General features: G+C 41.9%; 1 protein-coding gene across 1 annotated transcript; it reads right to left on the bottom strand.

Annotated features, from left to right (window-relative positions):
• Positions 1–291: 291 nt before the first annotated feature.
• LOC127321955 (dirigent protein 22) lies at positions 292–3,574 on the bottom strand. Its single transcript, XM_051350907.2, has 3 exons — positions 3,127–3,574; positions 1,199–1,397; positions 292–665 (listed from the first exon to the last, which is right to left on the bottom strand). Exons 1-3 carry the CDS (start codon positions 3,489–3,491, stop codon positions 630–632), a joined length of 600 nt encoding a protein of 199 aa, XP_051206867.1. The 5' UTR covers positions 3,492–3,574; the 3' UTR covers positions 292–629.
• Positions 3,575–17,561: the final 13,987 nt, after the last annotated feature.

Genomic DNA, 17,561 nt, shown 5'->3' with positions numbered 1-17,561 from the left:
AATTCATCATTAAAGGTTCTCCTAAAATCACAACTAAGTTGAACACCACCCCATAACTCGGCTATATTCTTAGTTGTTTGTTTGAAACAAAATATAAATCCCAAAACTGGGTAGCTATATTAGTATTACCAAACCATATGTTCTCCCAGAATATAATTCTCCTGCCATCACCTACTTTCCACTTATACCCAAACTTCACACCTTCGCAGCCCACATCACACATTTCCAGAAATTGGATGGGTGGATGTCATGATAGCAAAGGATGTTTGGGCCTCAAGTACGTGTAATTAATTTTCTATCAGAGATGGATAGTTTGATCCCATTTATTTACATCATAAGATGTTGCATATCCATAAGAAGAGGTCCAAAATATGGAATAGTCACACGTTACATATAGACAACCACGAACCAAATGGGGCTTGGATTTGGGATCAAAAGTCCCATCACAGAACCCAAGGCTTATTTGAACTGAAAACATACAAAAGGCGGCATATTCGACACATTGCCACCACATAAAATAACATCAGACATTGACCACACCGGTACTAGAAATGCCACGATGAGCACTTGATCAGACAGCAAGCATCCGTGAACTCGCATTATTTCCATAGCGCCAACTTCCTAGTGGATTAGTTTTGCACCAGGTGTAATGCACCATCACGAGCCTGCATAAGGTGAAGTAAAAATACAAAGGTGATTAATGTTACAGAGCTTGCACACATATGTACACAACGTAAGCATGTCGCTTGAGGTTTGTTAGACTGCCTAGTCAACAGCTCAGTAAGACAATAATTGTTTCATGCACTAGTATACGTATATATTAGCATGATTTTCTTCAAATTCCTCAAATAAAAGCTCAAGGTGATTGCTAAAACTATTTAGTATGAATAAATTGCTAAATATACTTTTAAACGGCACAAAATAAATTCCTAGAACTAGTTTCAAATATTTTTTCTTCAAATTTGTCAAATAACAGCTCAAGGTGATTGCTAAAAATATTTGATCTGGCTAAAATGCTAAATGTACTCTTTAACCACATTAAATAAATTTCTAGAACTAGTTTCAACCTAGCTTGCAAGATAGGTTGAAGTTTTGGAATCAACATAGGCTCCCATATCACCAAGACTTAGTTCAAACTAGTTTAGTTGAAAATAGATGGCAGTGATTTAGATACAAGGCTGTAAACCGTCATACTTACCACTTGTGCATCATCTGCGTCGTAGAGGATACGGATATTAAGTTCTCTAATAGCATCATCCTTGTTAGAAGACGGATCCATCTTGTAGTTGATAATACCCTGGGCCAGCGTAAACTGTCCGGTCCCACCGACGATAGACCACTGGCCAACACTGTTTTCGGTTAATGTCCCCATCACCTGAAGTGTGGACCCTGCAAATCTGTTTTACATGGAGACATTACAGATTTTGTCAAAAGGTCAGAATTGCTTATAATGGTATATCCATCCAATAATTATGGCACAATGTATACTCCAATCCATCCATTCTCTCTATATATATTATTCTAGGATACATGTATGTAAGTACAACAATAAAAAAAATGTACCAACACAAATTTACAAGATAGCATGCACAAATTGACAAACTATTTGAATCCATGGATGGAATTTTGATCTACTCATCAGCGAGTTTACCTATCAAGGAATTTATTTATTTACCCATAAATCACATCACATTTACTATGCAAACACACAATCAATCTAAATGCACACATAACTCATGCTCATGCTTTATGAGTGATTTCCCCTTGAAATGCTATAGTATGGGGCTCTAAGGTGGAGTGGTATATATTTCTGAAATAATATTTACATATCTATTATCATATATACTTGTTGGATCATATTCTTAGTATAACGTCATGATATAAAGATGAAAATAAAGATAATCAATATCCTATATTTTAAAACTTGGTGCAGCAATGCCCCTTAATTTTGAAACAGAGTGTTGATTAATTTTGCCGAATATATCTTTTTTTTTTTTTTTTTTTTTGAGGAGGATCCGACACATATATTCAGACAGCTCGTCACACTTTTACAAAAAGGTCCAAAGGAAAACAGAAAAACAAAGAGGACCCCAAAAAGTGCAAAGAGCACCCTGAGCTATCGAAGAAGACACAGACGGATCCCAGACGATCCCCAAGCACCTAGGCGACGGCGACGCCGCCATACCTCCAACCGCCGGGAAGAGGGCGCCGCTCCAGCATGTAGAAGGTCGCAGAAGCCGTCCGCCGCCAAGCGACGGAACCGAAACTCGATGAACGAGTACGACCACGGCACCTGCTCCCCGCATCCGCCAAACATCCAGCCGGCTCCGCTCCGCCTAGGTCCACCACCACCACCCCCGCACCACCTCCAGGCGCCGCTCCCCACGCCTCCACGGCCGGCCGGAGCAACCACGAAGAGGACCACCACAAACAGCAGCAACAAAAGCAGATCAGCACCGCCCACCCACTCCTCCCCTCTCCACCACGGACGGCCAGAGGACCAGAGAAGGAAGATGTGACCTGACGAACCACCTCCACAGCCTCTCCGGCGAGAACACCGGAACGGGGAACAGAGGGGGAGGACAAAAGCTCAACCACCGCCGCCATCGCCACCGTCTCGATGCCGACGCGAGCCACACACACACCTACACCTACACCTAGACTATACACGCACGGCAGCCTCCGGAGCTCCCCCCTACCTCACAGCGCCTGAACGGCGGCCGGAGGCAGAGGGGAGCGGCGGATTCGCCGGCGGGAGCAGAGCACGCGCGGTCGCCTCCTTTTCCGCCTCTCCTCAACAGTAGCGAGCGGATAGTTACTCAGTATAGTTACCCGTGCGTAGCCTCTGATACTAGGAAATCGGCTGACTTTTCCGAATATATCTTGAATAGATAACCGTGACCATTTCTTTCGATATGGATTTAATAAAATATTATAAAGGACTTTAGTGATAAGTATAATTGCACCACTTCATCTAACAAATCTAATCTAAGTTAATTAATTTGTAGTCAAAGATAATAAAGTTACGACAAGTGATGTTCAAAAAAGATTATATTTTGAAGCCGAGAAAGCGTGAAAAATGTACCACGAAATCAATTACTAATGCACGAGTGTAATACATCTTACCTGCCACTCTGAAACACTATGTTCTGCGAAATGTACCAGCTGTTAGCGTTTGTCGTGCCAGCTTGGATGTGTGTGCCTTGCACACGTGCGATGAGTGTATCGTTAGGATCGGTTGTTCTGGTCAAGGTCCAATCATGGATGAGGGTAGTACCAAAACCAAAGGCATTTGCTGGGGCTATCAGGAATTCCTCGTTGCGGTTTGGGTGGTTTGGTCCAGCAACGAATTGGTGGAGGTATAGGTGCAGGTTAACCTCACTTGGGCAGGGACGCACACAAATCTGGACTGGAGAATAGGCACTAGCCATGCCCAGGATAGTTGGCAGCAAGAGCAAGAGAAAAAACGAGGAGGCAGAGGGACTAGCCATGGCTCGATGGAATTGTGTCTAGGGAGCAGAGGGAGAAGAAAGCACAGGATCAGTGGGCTAGGAGAGCTGTGAGATAATAAAGGGTTAGAGGGGTTCTATTTATAGATCTGAACTAGGTGAACAATTCAAAAAAAAAAAAAATCTAAACTAGGTGTGGCAGGCCTATTGTAATCACCCGGGGTGGGTTTCTTGCATCTGACAACTAGGACAATTGGCCAAGTAGACGCACTTCAATTGCATAGGCTAATATCCCTTAATTAATTAATTTGTTTTTGCGTAGACTAATTAACATAACAATATTCTACTATATGCCGCTTGTTTGAATATTGGATTAATTTCGGTGTAATTTTCTACATGTTCATGTTTCCCTAACAAGCTGGCAAATACATACTCTCTCCGTTTAGGTTTATTAGGCTACCACATATTTTAAGAAAAGAATTGACCATGAATTTGACCAGCAAATATTATCTATGCACCATAGACACTATATCTCCAAAGTAAACTAAATGATAAGTTTTGTGACTTATAATACACACTTTGTTGTATAAATGGTCAAATTTATATTTCGAACATGTGCAGACTTAATAAATCTGAAAGGTGAGGGTTCGATGATCAGAGTTGGAGCCTCATCAGTACCGCCTTGTTCCTGTGCTGTGCATATTTTCGTTTCATTGATATCTTTTTTAGGCGTCCATGTCATGCATGTGACCAAGCCCCGCATACTAGCCCCCAATTTTGCATTCAATGGAGTCCTAATTACTAGCTGAGTTGTGACTAATCAGTAGAATAAGCAATATTACTTAATGCTAATCCCCCAGTGGTGGGTTTCTTCTATATATCTGGCAACTGGGACAAATGGCCAACTGGACGTATTTAAATTGCACATGCTATCCAACACAACGAATGCTATATGCCTTCTTTGAATAATTGGGTTAGCATGGAATATTCAACATATAAAATTCCATGCTTCAAAATATTTCACGTGAAGGAATCCAAAGACTGGCCTTTGCTATTTAAACTAGGTCTATGTATATAGTTGTTGTTAGGCATGGAGTTATCTTTGCGACAACTGGACAAACATAGTACTTGTTTCATTGCTTGCATGTATGACGCAGGTCTGCAAATACTAATCAATGACAGACTGCAGCATCCCATGTCAATAATTCTTGACGCTGAGCACAGGTCATTCAAAAATACCATGTTAGGGGTTCAGCTTGCCCCGTGACCTGCTACTTCTGAAGGGGTTGCGGTAAATTACGTGCCCTGCTGATGAAGATATTATGCAGACTTTCATTCTTTTCAGGTAAACATGATCGGGTTTTGCCCATAGATAATTTCGATCAATTGTCATAATCATGCATATTTCAGAAAATAGTGAGATGCCCTGGAGCTGTCAATTTTAGGATGTGGCAAGGATATTGGATTTTATACAAATGAAACCACATCCTAAACCCAAGACAAATGAGAACTTCCAAAATCTACTTATATCCCAGAGATCTGATCCCATAGCTAATATTCCCTCAATACAGGTTTCTAATAGAAATTTGTATAAGTAACATGGGCTTTTGGATTCGGCCGCCTTACTTATGTCTTCTAGTACTTGGAAGTATTACCCTAAATTTTCTTCTCTGGTGATCTTTAGATTGCAATATTAATTTTCTTTCGATGTAGTACTTGATGATGTCTATGGTAGGACCAAAACACCACATGATCTCTTGTATCAATCCACACATAGGGATTGATATTATAAAGAAATGTGTCTGGGTCACTTGGTTAGGGAAGTAGATTTACAACCTAACCACCCAGGTTTAAGTCTTCACAGATGCAAATTTGGCTTCTTATTATTTCAAAAAAAAAATCATTGTAGGTGCTTCCCCTATCATGTTTTTTTCAAAAAAAAAGGTATTTAAAAAAAAACACTTCTATGGTGAAATGAAACCCACGCTTTATCTATGTCCAGCACATGATACCAACTCTTACAAGCATACCCCTAGCCCCACCCAACATCTCCGCACACCATCACACATAAACACCTAACAATTCTCCCCTCCCCGCCCTTGATGTCGTCCGTCCCATCCCATATTAATCTCCCCTTTTCCCTCTCTCTCAGAACACATCTCCTACCTTCGCGTCCCAATATTATATCTATGTGATATGTGACATTGGCTCCTCTTGAGCTCCAATAGCAGGTACGAGACAAGATCCAACAACAACAAAGTGTCCCTAAAATCTAGGAACAACTCACATATAGCGATAGCGGTGCATGGGGATTTATAGAATCTTCAACATCTTGTTTTCTTCATAAAAATTTGGCATCCTTTTCGAATTCATCCACCAGCTCCATTCTCTTCACTTGTTGAGAATGTTGAATAATTCACAAAATATAATACATGCACAAGATTGATCAGCCTTTAAAGTTTTAAATAGTCGCATGAGCCGTCCAGCCCAAGGGATATGAATCTTAAACAGTTGATGCGCCGGGGCTAGGTACACAACCTCACAAGACTGGTTGTCGAACTGATGCTCCATCAACGGACCTCCAAAGGAGAAGACCCATTATGGTGACATGAAGAGGCGAGATAAACCAAGAAGTCGCTAGCGATTCGAGATCCATCTCAAAGGTCACTTTGGATGGGGATGGAGTGGGAAGACCATAATTCCATACGACGCCAGACCACTATTTGATATGTCGCCGCCCAGGGCACAAAATTAACATCCAAAGACTACAACTACACTCCATGTAAAGATCCAAGACTCCTCTCACACCTCGTAACAGCTAGAAAGCCGTTGAGATGAGGGGTATCACAAATTTAGTCTACGCTTTGAGTTACTTTTTTTGGTTTTCAATAGTATCGTGGAGAAAGAAAATTGATGAAGGTACTATTCACCATAGAATTCAACTTTTTTGCCGCTCTTTACATTTACTGAGTTTTTATTTTTGTACATAGCATGCTAAATTACATTACAATCCATTTATAGAAAAAGGTTGAGAACCTGAACTACTTATTTTATGTAGCGCTACCGTTTGGTACAGTGGCGGAGCTAGAATTTTCATATTGGGTATGCGAATTGATAAAAAAAATGGCATAACAATATAAGCTATGTTATTCACATTTCACAATAACAAGAACAAACTATAAATATAAGCTTGTAGTAGTGACAAGATCTCAAATAGTTAAATTATATCTCAAAATGAAGAGAAAATTTACCAGAATTGGTATCGGCGTTGGCATTGAGATCGAAGTTATCTCCAGCTTCTTTGAAGCTCTATCCCACATGTTTCAAAGGACTACGATTGTGCTACTTTTGCTTGTATTTCATTTATCAGATCTACACACAAAAAAAACTAGTTAAGCATCATCCTCTCTCTGATCACAATTGGGGAAAATAAGAAGGAAAGCAAGATTGGCTCCCGGACTGAAACTCTGAATTTCTGAAATTTGAAAACTTAATTACATGGCAGCGGGACAGTTGTGGGGCGCTGCACTGATGCGGCTGATACGCGCGGCCTGAAGCCGCAAGCAGGCACTGCCGATTGGGGAGAATTTCCGAGGTTGGCCGTGCCGTGCGCAGGGGGGAGGGGCGCGGCGGCTGAAGTGAGCCGAGGAGCGGCAGGTGCGTAGCCGATGCGTCGAGGTTTTTTCTTAGGACAGAGGAAGTGCGTGGCCTGGCGATACTGCAGCCCAAACTAGAAAAACAGCCCGCTATAAGCCTAGATGGTAGTTTGGCCCAGGTTGAGAGCGTTAAACACCGGGAGAGCTTCAGAGGCCGCGTTTTCACTAATTTTACGAGTTTAACGCAAGGAAAAGAACAATATCATTCATGTATTTGTATATTTTTCTACACTACTTAAAAAGGAGAAACATGTTCCCTATTCTGCCACAATCACCACTACGACCAAACTTTGGTCGTCATCGTTTCACCCGCTCGCTCGCCTCCACCGCTCGGACGAATATTCGCGCTGACAAGTGGGCCACCAAGAACAATCAGAACTTTTCCCTTCCATCGCCCCAACCTGATTTTCCTCTTTCCTTCATGCGGAGCGAGTGTGAGCGGGCTAGGGTTCCACGGCGCCGCCATGCCCCGTCCTCGTCCCCACCTCACCCCACCGTCAAATCCCCACTCTGGTGCTACTCTCTACGCCTCCACGCATCCTCGTCGGCGTTGCGACCAGGATTCGTCCATGGCGCCCAGGACAAGGCGCACACATCTAAATCATCGAGGGGCACCAGCGTATCATAGAAGATGCGCTGGATTTGGTGGTGACATGATCTGGGAATCAGGGAAGAGACCTAGCTCCACCTTCCGCTCCGCTCTCCGGCCGTCCGACAGCGGATCCCCCTTTCACCGCCCCCAGTTTGCCGGCTGGCCCCGTGGCCCGGCTCGGCCCTCCGCCAGTCCGCCCCCCAACTCACCGGCAGCAGCTGAGAGGCCCCCCTCCCCCCTGCTCGACCCTCCTATTCTTTAGATCTCGCCGTCGCTCGGTCGCCGGGCAAGCCGCTCGCCGCCGCACGCCCGCAAAGCAGGCAGCAAGGTATATATACCTACCTTTGTCTGATGTTTATTTTTTTCAAAGAACAGTCTGTTGTTTATTTGGGATCGGTGATCTATGTGTTGTAATGTCAGCGTCTTGTATATGTGATAAACTACCTCATGTTGTATTCTGACTAGATATGTTAATATTTCCTCTAAATTAGTTTTACCTAATTTTTTAAAATAATTGGCCACAAAATCTCATTACTGTTTTTTGGAATGACTACACCACAGATGAAGCCGCCATGGTGCTTGCCGGCCATCCCTGATGCAGAATATCACTCCTCTTCCCACCCTACCATCGCTGTCAAGGTAATCTATCTTCAGTCCTCTCCTACTATATATTGTAGTGTGCAATTAGTGGATGATCTTTATTTTCAGTCAGTATTTTTTGATTGAATTAGGACAGGGAGCGGTGGTATATAGAGATTTTGGTTTCGTTGTGACTTGTGGCAGAGATTGATTGAAGGTTTACGGTTGATTGAACTGAAGTGTTGCAGCTGTGTTCATCTAATCATCTTGTTCATTCTGTCAGGATTTTTCTTTTTTGCTTTGTGCTATGTGAGGAAAGCAGAGTGCTCGTTTCTTAGATTTGTAGCATTGCTAACGTTGCTGACATACACGCAGCGGTGGTTGGCAACAATTGCTGGAGTTATTGGGTTAATTAAACCACGCATATTCTTTCTGTTTGTCTCAGTTCATGGTGGTTTCCATCCAGGATGGCACACTGACAGCATATAAACTGGATGTAGGCGATGCACACTGACAATCCCACATTTCCTTTTCTACTAACATATTTATTATTAATTCCGTGTGCATGAGCACCTCCTTTCATGTTTGCAAAATAAATGGGAAAGCGGCATAAACCAAGGGGAGAAGGGACAGACTTACTGTGTAAGCTTGCAAACAAGAAGATATGTGATGCCGTTTTATATAATCATATCTACTCCACACTTGATATATTTGAAGACATTGTTTGTTCCATGATCCTATCAAAGTAGTTTTCATTGGAATGCATGAGCACCTCCTTTCCTTCTCAACTCATGTTTATTCTTTTTTTTACCAGATTGACACTTCTAAACATCAAGAGCTTCACTCCTACAGTCCTATGGCAACACATTGTAGCAGTGGCAACCACCACACTGTTCAGGTCATGTCTTTTCAAGTCTAGAAGAATATCATTACCATAATTTCAATCTTTGGAGCGTCTGAAAGTTCTCGAGATTTATCTATTTTCCTATTAGTTTCCATGATCTGTTGTAAAAACACAAAAGGGATAATTCATTGAGGAATATGAACTGCAAGTATATGCATTTAGTACCTGCAGTACTTGAGACAAAGGAGAAATTTAGCTTGCTTAGTAGGTGAGCTATGCAGTTATGTACTACCAACCATTTGTTCTTCTTTTGAAGTTAACATTCAGCTCATACTTCTCTGGGTATATTTACAATGCTCTTACAACTTCTCTGTTTTAGCTTCTGAAAATACTAGAATCTTTCCTTGTCATTTGTGCACCAGAGAAGTATGAATACAATCCAGGTTGTTTTTTCTTCGGTAGACAATCTGGGATGTTAACTTCATAAACTTGAATTGAGCATGCAGATGTTACCGTTAGCTTCTTAAATACCATTCTGATGATGTGTTAATTAACTAGGATCTGCAGCAAGTTTGCATACCTCTGGTGTTAACTTTAGTGATAGTTTCTGAAACTTGAGTGCATAGTACAACTTAATACCAACTACATGTTGATTTCATATATGGTGTTTTTGCTGCACATGGGTTAAACAATTAGAGTCGACATCATTTTTTCCCCTTGTAGTCTTGAACTAGCAGGTTGTAATAAACCATGCTATGTGTGGCCTTATCAAGTTTTGAAGAATATCATCACCATGCTATGTGTGGCCGATAGCACTCGATGCACCAGTTTTGTGCCGTCAGTTTGTCCAATTTTTTTAATCATCTTTCAGGTTCTATGTTTTTTCTTTATTAGCTAAATTACAATGTAACTGCTAGCATGAGTCATATATGGGAGTGCAGTCCGAAAGTTAGAAGATGACATGGTCTGCAATAATGTTCAGATTCTAAATTTTATATCGCTAGAAATCCGGAAGTATTATCCATGTTATGTGTTATTTTTCCAGGCTTACTCTTGGTTGGTTTGTCGGTAGGGGATTATTGGTCAGGAGTGAGGTATCCATTGTTCAAGAGGTAACAATTGAGAATTCATGGATTATGTAATTTCGAATCATGATTTTTTTGGAGCAAAATGTCAATTATTAACCTGATTTACTTACTGAGAAGTTCAATGGCAGACATCTTGGTGAAAAAAATATCAATTATTGATACCTAATATTCATGTATCAAGGTTTCAGATTTGGAGGTTCTCATTTTGACGAGCTTCATTAGCTATAAATTTTTCCCGAGAAGCTGACCTATGATAATTACTAAGCAATATAAATAAAATTCAAGAGGGACAACAACACCGAGTGTTGGAGGGCGCAATTAGAAGGTGGAGGTCGTATGCATGCATTTTGATACTACACTTCTGCATTGTGCATTGTCCACCTATTGCTATTTATTTTAGTTTGGTGGAAGTTGCTAAAAATATTGATGTTATCCCCTGATTGAATTTGCGGAAGTTTTCAGCTGGCGTTATAATATGATTGAGCACTGACAGGAGACCTAATATCCACTTGAAATGTAAATAATATGAACTCATTCTAGGAGCTATCGTATACACCTTATAGGAAAAGGATGCAAAGCTTTCGATTTAGAAAAAAGACACCAAGCCGCTTCCATGTTGAAACTTTTACAGCATGTGATGAAACTGCAGCTAGCCGCAAAATAATCACCAGGGTTTTTAGGGTAGAAATCCTCTGTAGGAGATAACTAAAACTGAACTTTGAAGGATTGGACTGCTTCTATCAATACGTATGAAAACATTATGTAAATTTATCATTTAGACGTCTGATACTTTCTTGACATTGCTAATACCTGTGGAAGAACAAAGCCCTAGATCATAGTGGATAGAAGAGATGTGTGGGTTTAGTTTAATTATTTCTCTTGGTTGGCAGTATCTGCTCATTCCTGGCAAGCAGCAAGTACTTGTCCTTCTTTGTTAGCTCTGTGGGTATGAACCCGAGTGCGGCGGTGAGCACACGCCTACTATTGGCACAGGCTCCAGGACGTGGATGGAGTACTCTACATGTTGGCGAGGGAGCTGTTCACCGTGTAGGGCAACATGCCACGGTACTGGAGCTGAACTCTAGGTTTGTTCGCTCTCTCCTATTGTAATGCAGCTCGTCTGAATTAATATTTCTTTTCAGTTTCTTCTTTAGTACCGGTAGGATCATTACCTGGTCATTCTATTATGTGCATGTTTTTTCAAGCAGAAAGAAGATATTTGTAATCTTGTAGTTCATCATTGGTGGGGAACTATTTGACAAAATTGTAAAACCCCATTCTTCTTACCGTTGTCTGTCATGACCAGTCTTGACTTCAAAATTTACAGTTAGAATTAATTCATCTGTTTGTATCTTGGATGTCTAATGTATTCCTTCTAGGATGTACAAACATAATTTTCAAACTTCATTCTGTTGATTCTGAATGGGGCTAAATACCTTGAACCATGTAACACTAGCAAGACAACATATATTTTCTCTAGGCTATTCACATTTTGCACGTTTTTGAGATGTCAATATATGTTGCTCTTGGTCTGAACTATCTGGATGATGCTTAATGCTACTACCTCCGTTTCAAGGAATAAGGCGCACGCGCATCCCAAGACGAACTTTGACCATAAAAATTGAGCAACAAAATCTTAAGTATATTATGTGTAATTAGTATCGTTGGATTCGTATTGAAAAGAACTTCTTAATGATATTAATTTCATACAAATAATCTTTATCTATTTGAAGTAATTCTTGGTCAAACAAAAAACTCGTAAAACGAGGACGCCTTATTCCTTGAAACGGAGGTAGTATTACTTAAATTTGAATTGGCACATGTATCTTTACTTGATCTGCTTATTGAGCTTCAAGTTGAAATATATGTTGATGTGAAACTGGAACCCAACAGTGTTGTAAAAACCTACCAATTTTAGTTTCGTCATGGCCTCATGGGAGACTTTGTAAAGCCGATGCACATAAATATTTCTAGCATCTTATTGACGTTGTTGAGTTTTGCCGTAGCAGAGAAATCTACCATAGAGATTTAAAGGTGATTATATAAAATGACAAGGTTCAAGAAAGCGTTAAGCGTAATCGGTGCGGTGGCCTTCCTGTTAGCGCTTCAGCGTGCATAAGCAGCGCTTTTTCCCCTCTTTTTCCGCCTTTTCTGCTTAAGCGCTTATACAATCGATGCGGAAGGCCTCCGCATTGCGCTTCAGCGCGCATAAGCGATGTTTTTTACCGCTTTCCCGAACCATGTAAAATGAAAATGAGTTCTATGGTTTATAACTTGTGATATTGTTGGATTATTTTCGTCTCATGGTTGTTTACAATTAATTGCAGGGTCAGGATCGTTGACAATCCTCCAGACCGAACATACTCCTTTTACAAGCACGTAGGTGCATTTGGAAGATCGATTCGAGGGTATGACAAGACTAGGGTGATCATGTCATGGAACCATCATTGGGCGCACCGTTTTATTCTCATGGTTACGACTTCTACAAATTGTATTCCTGGGAGCACATTAGGAAGAGCGGGCCGAACTTGCAAAAGGACCAAACTGTTGTATGCATTGCTGAAAATTGTCTATATAGTTTTATATCCAGTACCTATATAATAATATAAATCTGGATTGTGAGATGTAAGCTAATGTTATTTCTCAACATGTTAAGGCGACAAATTGGGCATGACACTAAAGTTAGTTGTCCATGTATCAACTATGATCCTTGATCATTTAAGATTAAATGCTTGGCCCCTGGTATGCTTCCCAGGGCTTCTACATAGTGAATTGAGTTGTCCCAGAGAGTTGTTTGCCACTAATTTTTTTGGTATGACATTTAATAATATAATTTCCAGATTATCCAAACATGCTTATTATGTATTACCTTATTTGCAATGTTCCTTTTGGATTTATATTAACTGTTTAGGTAAGTTCATTGTTGTGCGAATGGTCTAAAAATGCACTTCCAATAATTAAGTTGATGTCCCAAGAGTGTTTGGCAAAATGATATACTCCCTCCGATCCAAAATAAGTGTTGGATATTTATTACCACGAGCTTTATACTACATCAATACAAAATCTCTGACACTATTGGATGGGAGGGATAAATTATTATTCTAGATTATCCTTATTCATTACACACATTAGAATGTGTATCTATCAGTTCTTACATTTTTCAAAAGTTGTCAGCTCACAATGGAAATACTCTGCATCCGTGCCTCACCCTCACTCGCACGTGACGTTCAGTTTTCATTCATGTACCTAATACTGAGACCGCCGCTATGCTCTACTGCTCTATCCATCTTGTTGCGTTTTTGTGTTGTTTATATTGTCTATGATGATTGCCTTTCTTCAAAGAGGCTTGACCTGTCAGCTGTGCTTGCTAGGTTCAGAGAGAAACCATGTTCCCTAAATTTATCGTCACTAGAGTTATTAGCGGGTTCTCACAGGATTCAACGATGCTCTTAAGCATGGTACAAAAACATGCTCAGACATGTTGTTATAACAGTTAAAATACAAGGATATCCTCACCCCACCCTAAATTATCAACTACAGGATGACACATCCTTATTTCAAGAGCCACCAAAAGGTGATTTGGTTGGGTGTTGCTTCCTAGAGATGTTGATGTTTGTGAGTCTCGAATTGCAGAACTACAAGAATCTGTCTTGCTAAGGCCCGTCAATTAGGTCTTGATATGACAGTACAAGAAATTGTTTCAGGGTTACAGTCAGTGGTACCGTGTATCAGTGGTAAACTAAGCGTGCAATCTATGGGTGTTTAGCGCTTCATAGAACGATCCACATGCCCTCCCTTGCCTCAGCTTTTGTAGAAAATTTTAGAGTTGGCATCGATATTATCCGCTGTTCGCGCCCTTTTTCTTGGTTTCTATGGTCATCCTCTTTTGGAGCGGTTAAAGATTCGTTGCCTAAAAAAAGCATCCGCACCACCGCCCCGCCGATGGAGTCTTTTACCCCAACCATTATTGAAGATTTGCTAAGCCCCTTTTGTATGTTTTACACATAAGGCTACAATCCAGGGTTACCTCCGGATATTTATGAATAGTAAAGTGTTGTTTGGACTAATCAGGAAAGATATTCCTTCAATTATACCCGTGTTTGCATCACCCACGTTTTGTGAGAAAATAATACATCCAAAAGGAGAGGTTGTTGAGTTGACAGTTATGACGATCCTAAACATAGGTGTGGGACTTACCGCAGAAGAGTAACAAGAAGACCTAAAACTTGGAACCACACAGATGCAGAACAATGATATCTTGTTATTGCGCTCAGTATTACCATATTGTAGTACATTATAATATCCCTATTTTTTTTTGAATTTTATAATGAGTTGTGAATAATATATGTGCATTGAGAAATGAAATTTGAGAACCCGTAGCAACGGACAGGCATTTGTACTAGTTTCTAATAAAGAGCGTTTTACTACACAACAGGTCTCTACCACAGCCGAAGTCTAGCAACAGAAAAAGGAATGGCAAAATACGAATATTTTATTAAGAACCCGTTGTGCATCTTTGTATTGTACTACTATTAAACTTAGAAAAAATGATCCAGGTTATGAGATAAAGCGACAACCCACACCCAAACATGACAAACACACATGCCTAACCCAACCATCAGCCAAGAAGGCGTGAGATCAACACACATAGCATCGAGACCGCGTCACAGCTGAAGCAAAACATCTCAAAGGAGACTCTTACATCAAGAAGGCACATGTCTATGTACATCCCACCCAAAGTGTCTAGAAGAGTTAGCGGGTGGACGGCAGTACCTGACTGTACTTGAGAAAGTGTCGTCAAAGAGATGTCCGCACCAGCTTACATTGCACCCTAAACACCAACGCTTCAATTAGGGGAACTCCACAAACAACTCGGGTAGTACCTCCAATTAGGGGACGACGTTGTAACGCCGATATTGACTGAAACAACAAATTGGATCTAGGATTTTCCCCTTGCTCATGAAGGAGCATAATGGAAGGGCCTGGACGACAACTTCAAGAAGTTGACCGTTCCCGCAGGCGTAGTTGTCGTCCTGTAACAACACATGGATTTCTATTTTCTCCCAGCCCTTCCATTGCCTCCATAGTCCACAACAATGTAACCGGGAAACAACTGCTAGACACAGTACCCACGAGAGGCCAACATTTGACACCGACGAGGGCGATGACCACCTCGAGCTTCACCCCAGCAAGCCCTAGATTGTTGACAGCCTTCTTCCACAACTAGCTCCTCACTGGAAGGAAAGCAACACATCCCCTAAAACGACCTCCGGCCATAGCAACATGCGGGCAACTGACGACCGTGACCACCGCGCCCGGGAAGGCCACCCTTGTGCCGCACTAGATCTATGTCACACACGAGCCACACCGACGCTGCTCGCACAAAGTTGCACACGCTCAAAGACCGGGACATGCCCAAAATGGGACCGCGACGAAGCCCGAGCGCTCTCAACCAGTACCGCTAGCAAGTTGTTTTGCCGATTTTCACTGATGCACGGCCCCGCTAGCTCCCCCTCACCACATCAGTCATGCCTCAATGCACTGTTGCGTCCACCGACACCTCTCCGCGTGACCCTCTGGAGCGCCGCCTCTCCGCACGTAGAGGAGCCGAAAGGAGCCCGCCTTCCTTGCCCTCAGCCTTCAGCGTTCGGGCACCACCACCACTGTCGATGCCAACGGCGGAACCAGCCAGAGTAGCTCAGGATCTAAGTACCTTTTTTAGGGTTGGGGTGCCCTCTGGTGTCACCCCGCACGAGCACCCGTGAGGCAGAGAAAAACTAGTTAGAATACGAATAATCATTAACAACTATAAAATATAGACAAAGATGGAGGGCCAACTGCTATGTCACGCTGCTATCCATGTCACCGTGTCAAATAATTCCATGCGCCTTCCTTCCCGCGCCCCATGCGACTCTTCTCTAGTACACACATAATCATCTAAATGTGATGCATTCATGCAAGCTTTATGGGATCTAATAGCATCTCTAGCACATCCCGTAAATATCGGGCCTTAAAAGCGCGCATGAGGGGAATGGTAAACGTGATTTATGGGCTAAAAATATGTGACACATAACAGGTCATGTAAAAGAGAACCGTAAAATAATATATTTCGGAATATGCCACTAATAGGCCCGCATGTCAGCATTTTTCCCCTTTTCGACCTTCTTCTTCCCAACAACTGTACACCACGCCGCTATCACAGACGCTCGGTCTGCGTCGGCCGCCTGGCTCTCACCTCGCGCTCGCCCCGGGCTCATGTGGCTAAGCCGCCCCTGCATCGTGTGTGGCCCCTGCCTCTGCATGCCCGCGAGTGTGGCCAGGCCGCCATGGTGTCTATGGCCAGAATTGGGGAGGTCCGCGGCGGTGGTGTCTACGGGTGGAATTGGGGAGGTCAGTGGTGGTGGTGTCTACGACTAGACTTTGGGAGATACGCGCCGGTGGCGGTAGTGTTCAGGCTAGGCAGCGGTGTCATTGCGTATTCGACGGTACTCTGGTGAGGGATGCCTCACGGAGGAGAGAAAGAGTGGGAGCCATGGGATGGGATTCACCGGGACAAGAATACAAGAGTTACTGAGCTTTGGAAACCTCACGATGGTGGCGAGGCTCTATTGCTGCTTATGTGGAATTATTAGGCAACAAGTGCAAGATTACAATAAGTCGTGTCGTGCCTCTAGGGCCCCGAGGATCTGGCTTAAAGATGCTTGGATTTGGTTACAATGGTAGAGATCCAACATGATACGATTAAGTCTAGGTTAAGCTAATTTACTTTGTCGTGCACGTCACGTATCCGACAACATATACTATAGGCCGGATCCGACTAATCGTCTCCGGGTTGAACTCCTCCATCTTGGTTTTCCAAGATGCTCGGTTGCTCACATATGTGGGCTGCTCCAATAACCGGTAGATAATTAGTTTTTTCGAACTCGTGAACATTTTTAGATCTGTAAATGTACTTTATTAAACTCATGAATATTTTCTTGAATACATTAATGTACTTTTTATGAACTCACGGATTTTTTATGAATGTTGTGAACATTTTATGACCTGTGTTTTTTACAAAACATGAACATATATTTCAGGATTTATAAATATTTTCGTTCATGTTTCTTATAAAATGGTCAGGCATCCAGAAAAGAATGAAAAGAAACATGGAGAAAGGTAATAAAAATTACGGATTTGCTAATTCTCATTATACTGAGAATTTAGCTAGAGCTCAGTAGATTTCTCAATCGTCCGATCTGAGTTTTTGTTTAGGATTCTCGTTTGTTCTTTTTTTTTTTCAGAAAAGACACTCCACCCTTTATTCAATTAACTCAAAATGTTTACAGAAACATCCACAGGTACAGGTGGAGA

The sequence above is a fragment of the Lolium perenne genome, chromosome 2 (genome assembly GCF_019359855.2).
Source record: "Lolium perenne isolate Kyuss_39 chromosome 2, Kyuss_2.0, whole genome shotgun sequence".
Classification (NCBI taxonomy): Eukaryota; Viridiplantae; Streptophyta; class Magnoliopsida; order Poales; family Poaceae; genus Lolium; species Lolium perenne.
This window is presented reverse-complemented; position numbering and strand designations above follow the sequence as displayed.

Bases quoted from the DNA above. Each gene is read 5' to 3' on its own strand.
- LOC127321955 (XM_051350907.2), bottom strand. From the start codon at position 3,491: ATGGCTAGTCCCTCTGCCTCCTCGTTTTTTCTCTTGCTCTTGCTGCCA. The intron at 1,398-3,126 runs GTAAGATGTATT...CATGTAAAACAG, and splicing joins ATAGTGTTTCAGAGTGGCAG to ATTTGCAGGGTCCACACTTC. The intron at 666-1,198 runs GTAAGTATGACG...CACCTTATGCAG, and splicing joins ACGCAGATGATGCACAAGTG to GCTCGTGATGGTGCATTACA.